The sequence below is a fragment of the Epinephelus lanceolatus genome, chromosome 17 (assembly GCF_041903045.1).
Source record: "Epinephelus lanceolatus isolate andai-2023 chromosome 17, ASM4190304v1, whole genome shotgun sequence".
NCBI classification, from domain to species: domain Eukaryota; kingdom Metazoa; phylum Chordata; class Actinopteri; order Perciformes; family Serranidae; genus Epinephelus; species Epinephelus lanceolatus.
Genome location: NC_135750.1, coordinates 14552178 through 14568087, shown reverse-complemented (window position 1 = coordinate 14568087; position 15910 = coordinate 14552178). Strand labels below are relative to the sequence as shown.

Below are 15910 nucleotides of genomic sequence, written 5' to 3'. Positions count from 1 at the left end.
GACGTGGCTCTCTGTAGCAGTCTGGCTCTGGAAGTGTTCAGGGCAACAGCGGAGCCAGACTGATACAGAGGGTGAAACAGATGAGCTCACGTCATTGGGATGGTCTCACCAGCGTGGCAAGGAACTGCATTGGAAGGTTTTTGCTTTATACAAATAAAGTATAAAGTAATACAGTATAACCATATAAACATATTTAAACACAACACATTTAAACAATAGATGCCATGAGGTAGAAAGAAAAGGCACCCTCATTTAAAAACGTCTTTATTTCATCAACCGGATCCGAGATCATTTTTCAGACTTGTTTACATTCAGACAACAAGGTGAGACCACATGCTGAGGACGGGAGAGGAGGCAGGTTTGTGTGCATGGGTGCTCTCTCATACAATCCTCCATATGTTTGTGTATATGTGTAACGTTTCATACAGTCCTCTCTGTATATGGGCACGAGTTTGGGCACTCTCATCATATGTGTGTGTGTGTGTGTGTGTGTGTTCTCTCTCTCAGACGCTCTTTTGATCCGCCGTCTCTGGAGCTGTTGAGACAGATGCCGAATCCTCCTGGGTCTCATCCAATCCCTGGCTGCAGCCTCGGTCGCCTGACTGCACGCCGTCTTTCACTGTGATGGCTGCGTTGGAGTAGGATGCGTCTATGCTCTCATATGGCTCTGATGTCCACTGAGAGAGAAGAAAGAGAGGAGGCAATGGAACTAGAGATATAATGTTTGTTTATAGCCTGTACTGCACCATTTTGCATCCCAAGTCAAATTAAAACAGCAGTGAGTGGGATTTTTATTTTTATCTCACAGCTCCTCTCGTTTCAGATCACTTCACTTCCTGTCCCTGTGTTTTCCCTCCCTTCTGATGACTTCACCTGTGTCTGATTGTCTGTCCCGCCCTGATTAACCTCACCTGTGTCTTGTTATCCTTCCCCTCACCAGAGTATTTAGTGTGTGTCTTGTTCTCTCTCAGTGCCAGTTCGTCTTAGCTCCTTGTGTGTCCTGTGTCCTTTTCTTGTTCTTTTTTTTTTGGATCTAGCCTGTTGATTGACTCTGCCTCCTCCCTGTTGGATTTGTTTGCCTCCACAGATAGTCCTTTTGAGTACCAAACCTACCTTTTGACCAGTAAAGACTGTTATTTTACTTGAACTATCTCCAAAGTCATGTGTTTGAGTCCACTCTCACCTGGTGCACCAGTTGTTACAGAAATGTAAATGTTGTCCACAGGCTTTATCCCATCTGCTAGTGTGGTTACGATCTACAGTACAATGCTGACATTTTAGCCTTTAGCAAATAGGCTACGCTGACAAACATAGCCTGTTTGCTTTCTCGCCAAGAGTCAATCAGGACCATCAATACCACATGAACATGAAGCTACAGCCAGGAGATGCACAAAGTGTTACTAATTAACATGTTATCTTGTCTGTTCAAGCCACAAAAACGTCAAACTTACCAGCTGTGGTTTTGCAAGGGTTATGTGTTGACTATTTCTTGACAGGGATCACTTATGAGGGCAGTGCCAAACTTCTTATCTGACCCTCTAAAATGTCAAACTATTCCTTTATTGTATTACTTTAAAGTAAATGTCAAGCTTTTAGCCCTAAAAATGAGGTTTGGAGTGATTTTTCTCTAGCTGTTCAGCAAAAACTGAAGTTAAAATTGGGTTTTGCTTTTCCTTCAAGGCTGAAAGGAAACTTTGTTTGTGCCACTTTTATGTTTGTGCTGGACTACAGTACGTTATATACATGCACGTATCCTCACAGTGCCTACACAAGGTGGATACTGTCTACCATGAAGCACTAAAAAACGTTACTCAGCATTTCTCTGTATGCTCGGGTTGGGTGATCTGCCTTATATAAGGTTGTTCTTGAGCTACTTTTTTCCTACCTGTGGATCTACATCCTGCAAACAAAAAAGTACGGGAAGTTACTGTCTTTACTCACAGAACTCATTCCTAATACTGTCACTAAAGTCCATACTGAGTTGGGAGAGGGGCGGTAAATTAAGCAGCTCTCTTGGCTTGGAGTCAAGTTGCAAACTTACCTAAGTCTCAGGAGCTGGTCTCTCTGGACACATTTGAAGTATTTCTAAATTACGTAGAAGCAGGCACATCTGGTGTAGATGCTTTGAATGTTTTTTAATGTTTTTTAGTATCTTATAATTCTGTAATTTGTTCTTGTTTTCATTTTAATTGTTATATCTTTGTTTATGTCTGCAGCTGTGTTGTTTGTGCTGCTGCCTATCTGGCCAGGACACTCCTGAGAAAAGATTCTTAATTTTAGAGTCTTTTACTCTTTGTTATATAAATGTTAAAAAAAATAGAGGACCACATTCTGTATTAAGAAGGTAGAAAGAGAGTTTGCATGTATACTTACTGATTTGTTCCCTACCTGCGTGGCTCTGCTGCTGGACCTGTGCGAGGGCCCCATAGCGATGTTGACGCTGGATGAGGATTGCGTATCAGTGGTGTTGCCCCCCTCAGCAGCCGACAGCCCGGAGATAACCAGGCCGCTGGAGAAACTGCGCTTCCCAAAGAGCAAGCTGAGAGTGGACGAAGATGAGGAGACCTGGGGAAAGACCGCAGCGTACAGTTAACATGAAACACAAACATGCTCATGCACAAACAATTATCAGAGACGGCAGGCTGTGTGTAAAAATAACTCAATTATACTCTATAATCACATGCTTTGGCCATCAGCGATGAAATTGTTTCTTGGAGTTTTTATGATAATGACAGAGATGAAACTCTGAATGTCTGCTTGAACTCTGTAGTGGTAATAACATTAAGTGGTTTACGTAACATCTGCATGAATAAAATGCAGCGAAAGAGGAACTCTATATATGCTAAATACTTTTTAAAGTATAAGAGAATTTGAATGAAAAATACACGGTCATCAAATCTTTTAATTTAAATATGTCGCATACAGCCTTTTAATTCTAGGTGAATATTACCATTTGTATGTGCTGTCTGAAGTCTTTAAATGTTTGATTTCTGTCTGAGATCATTTCTAACATGCCGTCGTGTTGTGATGCAGTGTGTCGGCTAAGATAAAGTGTTGATGTACACAACAGTATCAGGTTGGTACCTGGCTGGAGCGCTGCTGATGCTGCGCTGCCTGGAGCTGCGAGCTGATCCCACCTGCTCCTGAGAGGCGAGGGACCTGAAGAGAGAGAGAAACACCCTCTTTATTCACCTAACAGAGGCACACAGGAGCAGGGATGCCTGCTGAACAGTGTGTCGTCTGTGAATACCTGGGAGAATATAGAGGCTATTGAAGTGTTGAAGGACAGCTGACTGTTGGACAGACGCTGGACGAGCCCGTGGGTGGAGCCTGAGTCCAGGATGGGCCCTGATTGGCTGCTGACGGGGGGACGCTGACTCTGAGGCTGAACTGACCGACTGCGGTACTCTCTCCTGGCTGCAGAAACACAGAAATACACACTTTTATAACCTGATTTAAAAATAAAAAACATACTTTGGGGTAAAAAGAAAAAAAAAGTATCCCAGCCGTCCCTCTCCCCAGCAACACTTTCCAGCTCCTCCCCAAGGCCTTCTCAGACCAGATGAGATACGTAATCCCTCCAGCGTGTTCAGGGTCTGCCCTGGGGCCTCCTACCAGTGGGACATGCCCGGAACACCTCTAACAGGAGGCGCCCAGGAGGCATCCTGATCAGATGTCTGAACCACCTCAACTGACCCCTTTCGAAGCAAAAGAGCAGCAGCTCTACTCCGAGCTCCCTCCGGATGTCCGAGCTCCTCCCCCTATCTCTAAGGCTGAGCCCAGCCACCCCACGGAGCTAACTCATTTCGGCTGCCTGTATCCGCAATCTCTTTCTTTCGGTCACTACCCAGAGCTCATGACCATAGGTGAGGGTTGGGATGTAGATGGACCAGTAAATCTATCTCCACTACGGCAGTCCAGTACAGCACCCACATCACTGCAGATGCAGCACCAAAACGCCGATCAATCTCACGCTGCATTCACTTGAGATACTTAAACTCCCTCGCTTGGGGCTGTAACTCACTCCCATCCCAGAAAGGCATTCCACCGTTTTCCGGCAAAGAACCATGGCCTCAGACTTGGAGGTGCCGACTCTCATCCTGACTGCTTCACGCTCGACTGCAAACTGTCCCATTGCATGCTGGAGGTCACGGTGTGATGATTTTTATGTACTTTTGAAAATGAAATTACATGAAATCAGACATTATTAGATATTTTATATTTTTCCTAGTAGTAGTAAAACCTATAAAACAATGTGTTAGTCTGTTTCCAATTTTTCTATCCTGTTTGAGGCTCGTCGCCCTGAGTCAAAATGTGTCGAAACTACAATAAAACTTTCAGTATTTAGAACAACTTCCTTGCAAGACCAATGCATTTCAGTTTGTGGCCATCACCAGGGTCAGCTCATAGCCTGGGGAACACTTAAAAAGGAAACAACTCACAAATATTGTTTTGTTGTTTTTGGTGTTTTCATGGGATTTGCTGACGATAAAAAAACATATATAAATCACCTGATCTGACCTGAATCAATGTCGTCAATAAAGGGTTTCCACGAGGACAGCGAGACACGTTTGTGTGTGTGTGTTGGTGTGTACCTGCGTTATGATGTCTGTGGCTGTGTGTCGTCCTGGCTCTGTGCTGGTACAGGCTCAGGCTGTTGGACGTGACAGAGGACGGGCGGTTGTGGCTCAGCGAGGACGAACCACCAGCACCGCAGTCAACATCCTCCATGTTTACACCGCTGTTGCAGCTGGTCAGGTTGTCCTTACGCACCCTGCAGAGCACACACACACGCAGAACTCTGATTTATTTATTCATATCCACATCGGAGCAAGGGACACAAACTGGCAAAGGGCCATCAAAAATTTAGCAAGCCTCGACTATTCCAGCTTGTTAACCACCCACACACACACACACACACACACACACACACATAAACTTTCACTCAGAGAGAGAGATGTTACATAACTGTGCAAGCATATGTGACACACACTAGCGCAGCCCTCCTCTTAAATTAGTTAAATGTGTTCTCGCTGACGAGGAATGGCCCGTCTCCCCGGCTCCTCGGCTACTTACTGAAATTAAGACAACACCTTTAACTGGGGGTCGATGAAACAAGATTAACAAACTAATCTAATCTGAAGAGAAAACTCAGCCTCTTAGAAGCTTAAGAGAGAGCCACACAGTCACAGAGACACACATACACGCACATTATCTGGCCTGTGGAGGTTAATGCAGAGCCTATACGTTAAGTTGTGCTGAAGCTGATGTATTAGGAGGGACTAAAAAACAAAAGAGAGGATAGAGGGAAGGATGTGGAGCCAGGGGAAGGAAGGAAGAAGAGGAGAGGAGGAAGGAGCAACAAGAGTCAAAGCTTTTGGCAGCCCTCCCACTCTGCAATCCTCTCTCTCTCTCTCCCTCTCTCAAGTGTGCACTCCCACTGTCCCTGTGCATGTATTTAAAACTACATTAAGTTGGCAGGGAAGTCTCTCCCCTGCACTGACTTCCACCAAGTCAATATCTGTAAATCCACAGAGAAGCGCTCAGCAGGCAGCTGCTGCATTACGCCGCCAGCGGCTCCTTATGAAGAGTGATTTACACCAAATACAACCAGCTGAGTAAGTGAATGTTATGAAGTTACCATCATCTGTGTGTCATCACAACTTAATGCCTCTTGTTACATCATCTTAACCCTGATGTTGTGTTTGGGGTCTTGGAGACCCTGGACCCTCTCAAAAATGTTGTTTTATTAGCTTGAAACTTCATAATCTCAGATCTCATCAGCTATCATCTGACAACAATTAGCCCCTAGTGGCAATGGCCAATATTTCGGGAGATCTAATATAGCAAACGAATATCTGGGCCGAGACTTCCTCTTCTGTCCACCGGAATATTTCAGCTAATCTCTAACATGAATGCAGATACATTTAAAATGGCTAATATAAAGCTAAATCATCAGCAGACCATAGGTTCCCAGATTGCATTTCAGCCAAAGTGTTCCAGAAATCAGAATCTTGTCCAATTGCCCCCCCAAATACATTGCAAATAGATTCAAATTCTGTTGGACACACTGAATACTCACAAAGATAAGCTCCTAATTCGAGACAGCATCATTTTTACTTGCCCCAGCAATGTCATTACAAAAAAACACTTATAAACATCACAACATGTGTCCGATTTTTTGTTTTGCAAAAGCTGTTGTGAAATCAGGCATTTCAGACCACAACAGGCTGCAAAATCCTGGCGGGACTGTAAATACTTTGAACTGAACAGCACTCACAAACTGACGGACATATTATATCTATCATTGTGTGCTGGACACTACTTCAGGTAATCAACCTACTGCAGACGACTACTGCAGCAGTGTTGTGACCCCAAAATTAAAATAATCTCTTACGAAACATTATGTCCACCCTGATTCATCCTAGCTACACAAGATGGAGGACAGTCTGAGCACTAACACTCAGCTGAAAGTGATTACATGTGACCTATGAGGCTGTAAGAAACGTGCAAGTTTGTACTCTAAGTGTGCACTCTAAATAATGCCAGATAAATTAGACTGAGCCTCTTATCCAGAGTGTCTTATTCAAGGACTCTTAGAGACTGATGGCTGTTCCAGGAAGTGAACCCCTGACCTCTCAGTTACAGCATCGCCTTTTTACCCACCAGACTGAACGAAATAATGGACTTTCAGATGTGAGGAATTTTAATTTGAGAGCACAGTCACAGGGAGAGTTTTGGGAGAGGTTGAGTCTGACGACTTCACGACTGACTGAGATGCTAATGTGCAGAAATGAATTTATTGTAAACTGACCGCAACCATTTAGAGCAGAGCCATGATCGTATGGCGTCCAGGCTTAAAGCTCCTCCTCCAATGCTGCGGAGTGTGCGGTGTGTTCCTGCGTATGATGTTGTTAAAGGTGAAACATACCTGGAAGATAACAACATAAATGTCATACTATCAGCAACATGGAACACCTGCACATAGACAAAAATGTAAAGATAAGGAAGTTAAATATCTCAATCAATTCAGTAAGCCAAAGATTTTTCAAATACACGTATGCAGAGGTGTGTATGACACATACATGGGGTAGCCCAGCGGCTGGTCACAGGACGAGTTCACCATGTTCCTCAGCGCCTGCTTCGAGTTCTGGATGCTGCCACGTTCTGGGTTTCGGTTCCGTAAAAACACCAACTCCTGCTGCTGCCCCGCCCACAGACCGCGCACACACTCCTTATTGATCTGCAGAGAGAGAAGAAATAAGATCAAACAAGAATTATTTTTAAAAAAAAAAAAATCCAATTTAGCAATTCATGTTTTATGAACCTCCACTGGAAAAATATATTAGCTATGGCATTACCTGGTTCTAATTAAGTTACCTAATGAGAGTTTAAGATGAAGAGGTAATTAACTGTTTAATCTGTCGCTTGTATTTTCACCTACAGGAGATGTTTTAGTTTTCTTCTTCCATCACTGAACAGTTAAAACTTAATGTGGCAGAGGATTAGATGGAAATTAGTGCACTTAAAGCAACTGCAGAGTCATACAGATTGATTAACAGCCCTATTAAAACCCACACAGATAAAAACTTTACTGAAAGAAACAGCTAGGCAGTTTAGGAAATACGCTTATTCACTCTGCTGAGAGTTAGATATGAAGATGGATACCACTCTCATGTTTGCATCTGTAGGATGAATGGGAATAAAGTTGTTAGCTTAGCATGAAGACTGGAAACAGGGATACAGTTAACCTGGCTTGGTCCAAAGGTAAAACTAAAATTACTGCCTTGCAGTCAGGACACATGTGTAGCCGTAAGAGTAGACAATACTTTAAATATGGATGTTGCTGCAAAGACGCTACAAATTCCAACACATGGATGCTTCACACACAAGCAGCACAGAAGACCTATAGAATCTTTAGAGTTTCAAGATGGACACACATTAGTGTCATCTATTCAGTGTCCAACCAAATAGATAATAGCCAGAAAAGTGTTTTTGCAGAATATTATGATGTCACAGTGAAGTTGTTCTTTGACCTTTTGGATATAATCCATCATTTTATTCTGTTAGACATATTACAGCTTCCAAATAAGTTAAAAAATAGCTGCCCACAGACGCCATAATGGGGGATATGATAAACTCGCTGTCTTTGGTTTAATGTGTCTCACTGCTTGAGTGTTTTGGTTGGTTTCAGAGTTGAGTGACTTGCAGGACGCATGAAGAGTTGAAAGGATGATGCTATGAAGTTATTGTCTTGACTGCCACATTTTAAAAAAATTAAAAATCCCAAAACAAACAAACTTCATTACACAATAAAAAACTAAGATTAACCAAATGGGCAACCGGTTTATCATGTCTCCTGTTACTGCGTCTGTGGGCAGCTATTTTTGAACCTATGTGGAAGCTGCAATAAAGTTAAAGACTGTAACCCTGTGGCGTCTTCCAGGCTCCACACTCACTTCAGCACACCTGCTTTAATCAAATGTTTCCGAGATGCTGGGTCAAGTGGTGCACTGAAGTTACTCAAAAAATAATAGGAAACTAGGACTTGCTAGTAACGGCTCTAACAACACACTGGTGTGAAGTGTTGTCATAATGAGAGAATGAATTCTTGAGTTATGGCCAAAAAATATTTTGTGAGGTTACACTGACCTTTGACCACCAAATTCGAATCAGTTTATCCTTAAGTCTAAGTGGACATTTGTACCAAATTTCCCGGAATTCCCTCAAAGGTATTCCTGAGATATCGTGTTTATGAGAATGAGACGGATGGACAACTCAAAAACATTATGCGTCCAGCCACAGTTGTCACTGGACATAAAAAAAAAAATCCCCCACTTGCAACTCCAGAGCTCTTTAATCAACATATTATATTGTGTATGTTTGTTCTGTACAAAAAGCGATGTGTAAAAATGACAACTTGTGTTGTGCCATGATAATTAATGAGCTTTACAACTGCTCATAGGTGGATTTTGTCACCTTTGGACAGAGCCAGGCTCACTGCTTCCCCAATCTTTATGCAAACCTAAGCTAAGTAGCTTCTGTCTGTAGCTGCATATTTAAAGGATATTTTTTTGGGGAAAATACCCTTATTCATTTCAGCTAAGGACAAAGTCTGGAAACAGCCCGACACAGAGCCTAGTAGTGCCTCTAAAGCTCACAAATTGATACATAATATCTTGTTTGTATGTAGATGGATTTAGTTATCTTTGGACACGGCCAGGCTCGCTGTTTTCAGTCTCTGTGCTAACCTAAGTTTGCTGGCTGCTATCTTCATATTTAGTGAGAGACATGAGACATATTGATTTCTCAAAATGTCCGACTATTCCTTTAACATCAACCTCCAATGTTGAACAGTTAAAACTTTAAGAGACTTAAGCAGAAATGTAAGCACTTAGTTCTGCAGTGTCAAAACATATTGATCAGCCACTGCTGCAGTCATTTTGTGCAATACAAACTTAACTTTTAATGTAAAGAAATTAAAGTTTACAAGTCTGCACTTCTCAGGTGACACCCTGCTTCACATTCACTCAGGTTTAACGGTCCTGCACCTCAGACACTGGTCAGACTGTTATACTGCATCTTCACATATTCAGTTGCGATGGGGTTGTTATTATTCATTCACTTTCCAGACCAACATTTTCTGACTCTGTGCTGCAGCTGCAACCTGAAAACTGAAATATTTCTTCCTCTATTTTCACCAGATTTTTTTTTTTACCTTGATGACCTTGAAGCTGAGGTGGCGTTTGTACAGCATGATGATCTTATACTCGTCCGTGCCGTCATCGATCATGTGTCTCAGGGTGAGCAGCGTGTCGCGGCTGGATAGCACCGCCTTACGCCAAGCTGGGTCACTCTCGTGGCAGATGACCAGGCTGCTGCGGTAGTTTGTGATGGCCTCGTACAAGATGGATGACTCCTCGGTCTCCTCCAGGCAGGTGAAGTGATCCTGAAAGGGCAGGAGAGGCATGATGGAGCACTGCAGAGTTTAGATCACATACTACAAAAATGTGTACTCCAGGGATGAGAGACAACCACCATGAAGCTTTAAATGATGCACAAATGTGTGTGCATTTACAGAAGAGAAGAAAACAATCCCAGAGTTACAGCAGCAGCTCTTTTAAAGCACAGCACACTTTACCTGATGCAGCTTGAGGCTCATTCTGACCGCAGGAGCCACCACCTTCTGCAGGAGGTCAAGATCAGCAAAAACCCACTCGTCTTTGGTGGCAATGCGGAAGTCGCCTTTAAACAGGGTGTTGAAACCGTACAGAAAAGATTCCAGACTTTGTGGTGGAGGGCAGAGGTTTGTAGGGGGGAAACAGAGATAAAAAGGCAGAGAGAGAAAAAGAGAGGAGCGGTTAGGAAACTATGAAATATTTTTAGAATACAAACCACACAAAGACACACAGTCACAGAGTGCAGTGCCAGAAATCTGTTTGAATTCTAAGTGTGTTAAAGATTTAGCTGCTAACGCCCTCCTCTGGTGTGTCTGTCAAAGTGCAGGCAAATATTCACTGTTACTGAAAATATCAGCAGAAGAAGAAGATACACTTTATTAATCCCTGAAGGGAAATTCAATTTTTCACTCTGTTGTTATATACACACAAGTCCAAACACACACACACACACACACACACACACACACACACACAGGACGTACACATGCATTAAACTGAGGGATGTCAGGGTGAGGGGGCTGCCTTGGATGGATGCCCCGAGCAGCTGGGGGTTTTGTGTTGCTCAGGAAGCAAGCTGGTGCCTCTCCAGCTGCCAGTCCACCACGCACCATATTTGGTCCGAATAAGGACTTGACCCAGTGATCCCCTGGTTCCCAATTCAAGTCCTATGGATTACTGTCACCCCAATTGAGCTATCACTAAATAATTTTTAGCACATTTGCAGCCAGTAAAACTTTACAATTGTGTGTCATTTTTTCATCTATCTAAAAAACATGAAACCAACAAACTATTACTGATCCTTTATGCAGGAAAACACACTTCACACTGGATAACGTTTCACTGTATTTTCAGATTAATGAACTGTGAGTACTTCATTTTCAATTGTTCACCTTGTGTTTTATTTTATTTTAGTGGTTTTAGGTTATCATATTTCATTAATTAGTTAATAAATAAATAAATAAATTCATGTCAGGTTAAAGGTATACTATGCAGGATTTTCCTTTAAAACAAAAAAAGAGAAAAAGCACCAATGAACGGAGTAATACAAAAGTAATTCACTCTCAATCATCACAGTGTGTAGTGGTGTATTTATCTGCAGAGACTCTGCCTTCTGCCTGTATTTTCTTATTTTCCTCTTATTTTGCCGTGGTTGGAACTTTCCTGGGCACAGGTGACATCAATAAAAGGTAGCGACCACTTAGTGGCAGCACACGTCTAAGAGGAAACTAAGAAAATCACAGACACAGTGCCGGAAAAATATAATTATAGCAAGGCGAAACGCCAAGAGGAGAGACAAAAGCCCAAAGCAAGAGTGACTCTCGAGCTGGCTTTAACTTTCACTGGTGAGCACTGAAGGAGAGGATGGGGATGAAGAGCGTTACAGAGTTAGCCTGTTTTCTTTTGAACCGGTAGGTGCCAACAGTTAGTTTACTTGCTATAGTATCAGCTTTTCTATTACAAGAAATGTTCCTTCAACAGTAGCTTGAAGTACATGCACAAACAGTGTAGGGAGGAGGTTTACCCACAGTATCCAACAATTGCTGCATAGTATACCTTTAAGTCAAATTTTCTGTGAATCCCCAAATCACAATTTTGTCTCAGACTGCTTAACAATTTGTGCAACATTGTGGTCAGGGTTGCTTTCGTTGTCAAGACACAATGGGACCCCAATTACATAATCTATTTGTGTTGCTTGTTTGACTTGAAGAGGGTTTACCTGTTAGACATGTTGTGTGATGCCGTGCCGAGGGATCTCCTCCCCAGGACGGAGAGAGCGTAAGACAGAGTCACCAAAGGAGAGTCCTCGTCACTGTCCACAGGCTGGACACAATCACAAGAGACAAAGACAGGGCAAACATGAATGACTTCAAATTTCACTGTAATGCAACTTTCATGTTGCTTTTAAACATTTCACATGACTGAATAAATAAAAACAGATGATTGATACATAGACTGACTGATGATTTAAGTCATTTTTATGAATAATGACATAAATTCACTGGTTCCATTTGCTGGTTTTCTACAACAGTGAACTGAGTATTTCTGGGTTTGGACAGCCTGTTTTCACCATTTCACGATATTTTCAAGACTGAGCAATGGCTCCGTTCAGTGAGAGAAAAGCTACAGTCAGCTGCTCTGACCCATAATGAAGTTTGACAGACTAATCTTTAAGTGATGTACCGTCTCCATCTTCCCAGCACAGTATTGGATCCATTCCAGGTAGACGTTGCAGAAGCTGGCACGCGTCACGCCCTGCAGGCAGTGCACGTAGTCTTCATCGATCTTCACGCTAAAGACCTGAGGGTCACGCTCGATGTGGTGCCACTTGGTGTAGGACTGCAGCGCTTCCTGGACGGCGGCATCTTTGAGCCAGGTGGACAGTTTGGGAGAGTGGACCAGGTAGTAGATGATACTCTGAGAGGAGAGAGGGAGGAAGAGGGACAGACCATCAGATAAAAGTAAAATACTGAACGCAAGGGATGCATAGGAGACAGAGACGTGTTGTAGCTGCTGAACACATCTGTAGTTACTATTGGCAAGCTGCCATTTGCTATAATGATTAATGCATAAGATACTGGTTTATCAATTTAACTGTTTAACCTTTGGGCAGGCAAATCTCTAAGAGTCTGTTGAGACAAGTGGAACATTCAATTTCCAGTCTGCCACTGAGGAGAGGGTGATTGAATGTGTCAAAAGTTAATGCCTGATTAAAGCTGCACTTGCCACCTTTCCATACCACTGACTCCTATAATAACATAGTATAACAAAATATCACTTAAATTAGGAAAGTTAGAGAGAGAGCAGTTTCTCAGCAGATTACTGTCAGTAAGTCTGGCTGTTCCAACACTTTTAAAACCGGAAGAAAGTGAAGGCATCTTTCCATCGCCGATCGAGCTGGAATAGAAGACATCAAAAAAAAGGAATGCTGGACTATAGGAACACTGGTGTGTATGCTATTCTGCGGCTGCAGCATTTAAAACATCCACACATGCAAACTGTGAATGGCCGAAATATAGAGCTTGGCAAAATATAAATACTGTGCAACAAGTCTTTCTCATACCAATATATCAGCAACTGGGGCCTCAGAGTGCCATCTAGTGGGCTGTGGAGCTACTGCCAGTTGGTTTTGATTACATTTTTTGTTTGTTTGTTTTTGTAATTCACAAAGCTAGTTATTTCATGTCTAAATGTCCTCAAGAATTTACATAAATTAGTGGTTTCCAACTGGTGGATCATGGTGCAAAAGTGATTCGTTATTCCATTCTGAATGGACCGCAACTGACTCGCAAACGTGTAAAGTTTGTAAGAAAAAACTTACACTTTATTTTGAAGTACAGAGAATTTTTGGCACAAAGCTCTCATTTTGGAGTCACATTTCCTGCTGTGGAGTGAGTAGATTATTGGACAGCTCCTTAACAGAGACAGCAAACTAGCCAAACACAGTTATGACACTGAATATAGTAAACCGTGTAGACCTTGAACTAATGACTAAGGAGAAATCTGGATTTCTGATCATTTTAGTGACCAGTTACATTCTAATATCACCACGCCAGTCACGTCATCAGGTAGAGACAATCATGTGTCTCCAGTGTTAGCTAACATTTCCCAGGAGGCAGCAACACAAAGTGATGTGGGAGACAAGCCTGAGCCAGTATAAGCTCCAAAGCCTGTTGTGAAGAAATCTGACCCTGAGTGTACTAAGTTTGTATTTGTAATAGGGGGCAGTGATGCTGAGCTGAAAGCACAGTGTATTGGATATGGCGAAATCATGTCAAATTAGGTGCTAAAACCATCAAAGCTCCAGAGATGCTGAAACCCAAAGCACTCAGGATGTGTTGGGAAGTCAAAAGAATATCACCTGAGTTAAAGGGACAAACTTCAGGCACAAACATGGATGGATTACTGAACGGGCTGACTGGCACAGGCCCAGGCCCCTGGCCTTAACCTGCCAAATGACACTCAAATTAACACTTTCCGACCAGGAAGAGACACAAAAACATCGCAAAAAGAGGCAAAGGAACTGTAAAGAGATACATAATAACAACAAAAATGGGCAAAACAACCACAAAAGGGACACTAAACAACCACAAGAAGACACAAAATGACTACAAACTGACACAAAACAGCCATAAAAGACAAAGATGTACCTCAAAGAAACTCAAATGACTAGGAAAAGACACACAACAACCACAGGGAGACACAAAATGTATAGACTGAGACACAAAACTGCAAAAAAAAAATGCAACAACTACTAAGCTGCAAAGCCACAAAGTCTGTGTGTCATGCTCGAGATGGTGGGGCCCTCTGCTTAACTGTGCCCAGGGGCCCATTGTCACATCAGCAGCTCAACAGAAGGTCATTACAACATTATTTTTTTTCCTTTTTACTATGTTTTTTATCATTTATTTAGGAAGTTTTAGGGTCCTTTGCATACTCTTTACTTTACCCACAGTCATATAATCGTACATCTGCTGACACAGATGAAACGTACCTTCAGGTAGTAGGTGATGAGCAGCTTCCGGAGATCGTACACTTGTAGCATTGTGGCTGCATTGTTCTCACTGATACTGTAACCCTCCAGCAGGTACTTGGTGGCCATCACCTCCCAGGCCAGCCAGCGCAGGTTAAAGGCCGCATTGCACGACAGCATGTGGGGCAAGTGACCCGGCTCGCAGCAGCAGCATGCATCGTCCTCCTCCACGCCCTCTGTGATGGCCTCCACCTCTCGCTGCTGGCAGTATGTACCTGGAATGTAAAGAGATGGGTGTTAGATAGCCTGTCATTCATTCAGAGAGAGGGATGAAGGAGGTAAAAATGGTCGAACTGTACCTCTGAACTCCAGACCCCTCAGCTGGAAAGTGACCAACCCGTTGCCGATCTCAATGAGGTGGACCAGGGCATTGAGGTAGTCAGAAGCCAGAATGAAACAGTCTCCGGCGCTGTAGTTGCCCCATCGGCCCAGCATTAGGTCGCCACAAAGTGAGTGCTGCAGCGAGCGAGTCAGGTACTCGTAAAAGATGGAGTTTAGGTTGCTGTCATCACAGCCTGCGGAGGAAGTACAGTAGTGTGTAGTTAGAAAGAACCAGAGGTGGGGGACTCGAGTCACAAATTTGAGGACTTGAGACTTGCTTTACTAACACTGATGAAAGTCCCGACTTGACTTTTTTAATTTCATATTTGTATTTTTCAAGATATTGAGAAGCTACATTTTGTTTTTAAAATATGATGACACATATATCGCAGCAGCGGAGGACCTGCCGGCTGATATTCGTGCCCACACTACCACAGCTCTGTCTTCCTCGGAGGAGGAGGAGGAGGAATGGCAATATGTAAATTGAATGTTTGTTTGTAAACAAAGATTGACAGATTGTTTGGTTTGTAAAAATTCTGGAAATAGTGGGAGATAGCTTCACACTTACCCAGAGCCCGTAGTGACACCTTCTTAATGATGAAAATATAAGGAGCGCTGCACTGGATTAAGGCTGTGTGCAGCCAGCTCATCAGGGTGTTTACACAGGTTTTTATACCCTAGAGGTTATCCATGTATTAATAAAGGATTTTTAACTACAGTCAGACTTGCCTGCCTGTGCTATGGAGTTTCACACTGAGTGAGCAGGCCAGTCATTGTTTTTTATCTTTAAGTGACACCTTCATAATGTTTGTTTTGTCCAACCAGCAGTTCAAACCTCAACATAAAAATGACTAAATAATAAGAAAAAAGAGCAGCA

General features: G+C 42.8%; 1 protein-coding gene across 5 annotated transcripts in view; it reads right to left on the bottom strand.

The window, feature by feature from the left end:
• Positions 1 to 247: 247 nt before the first annotated feature.
• Positions 248 to 15910, bottom strand: part of pcnx2 (pecanex 2) — a 41097-nt gene continuing 25434 nt past the window's right edge. For 3 of the 5 annotated variants that reach the window (XM_033613692.2, XM_033613694.2, XM_033613697.2), the window contains exons 28-40: positions 15012 to 15227; positions 14674 to 14927; positions 12363 to 12596; positions 11899 to 12002; positions 10142 to 10286; positions 9719 to 9949; positions 7086 to 7243; positions 6815 to 6931; positions 4596 to 4774; positions 3251 to 3417; positions 3085 to 3159; positions 2374 to 2565; positions 248 to 677 (exon numbers count right to left, since the gene is read on the bottom strand). In XM_033613692.2, coding sequence (XP_033469583.1) covers positions 504 to 677; positions 2374 to 2565; positions 3085 to 3159; positions 3251 to 3417; positions 4596 to 4774; positions 6815 to 6931; positions 7086 to 7243; positions 9719 to 9949; positions 10142 to 10286; positions 11899 to 12002; positions 12363 to 12596; positions 14674 to 14927; positions 15012 to 15227 — 2246 coding nt within the window. In that variant the 3' untranslated portion in view covers positions 248 to 503. The remainder of the gene's footprint in view (positions 678 to 2373; positions 2566 to 3084; positions 3160 to 3250; positions 3418 to 4595; positions 4775 to 6814; positions 6932 to 7085; positions 7244 to 9718; positions 9950 to 10141; positions 10287 to 11898; positions 12003 to 12362; positions 12597 to 14673; positions 14928 to 15011; positions 15228 to 15910) is intronic. The other 2 variants (XM_033613693.2, XM_078176170.1) reach the window with 1 other exon arrangement.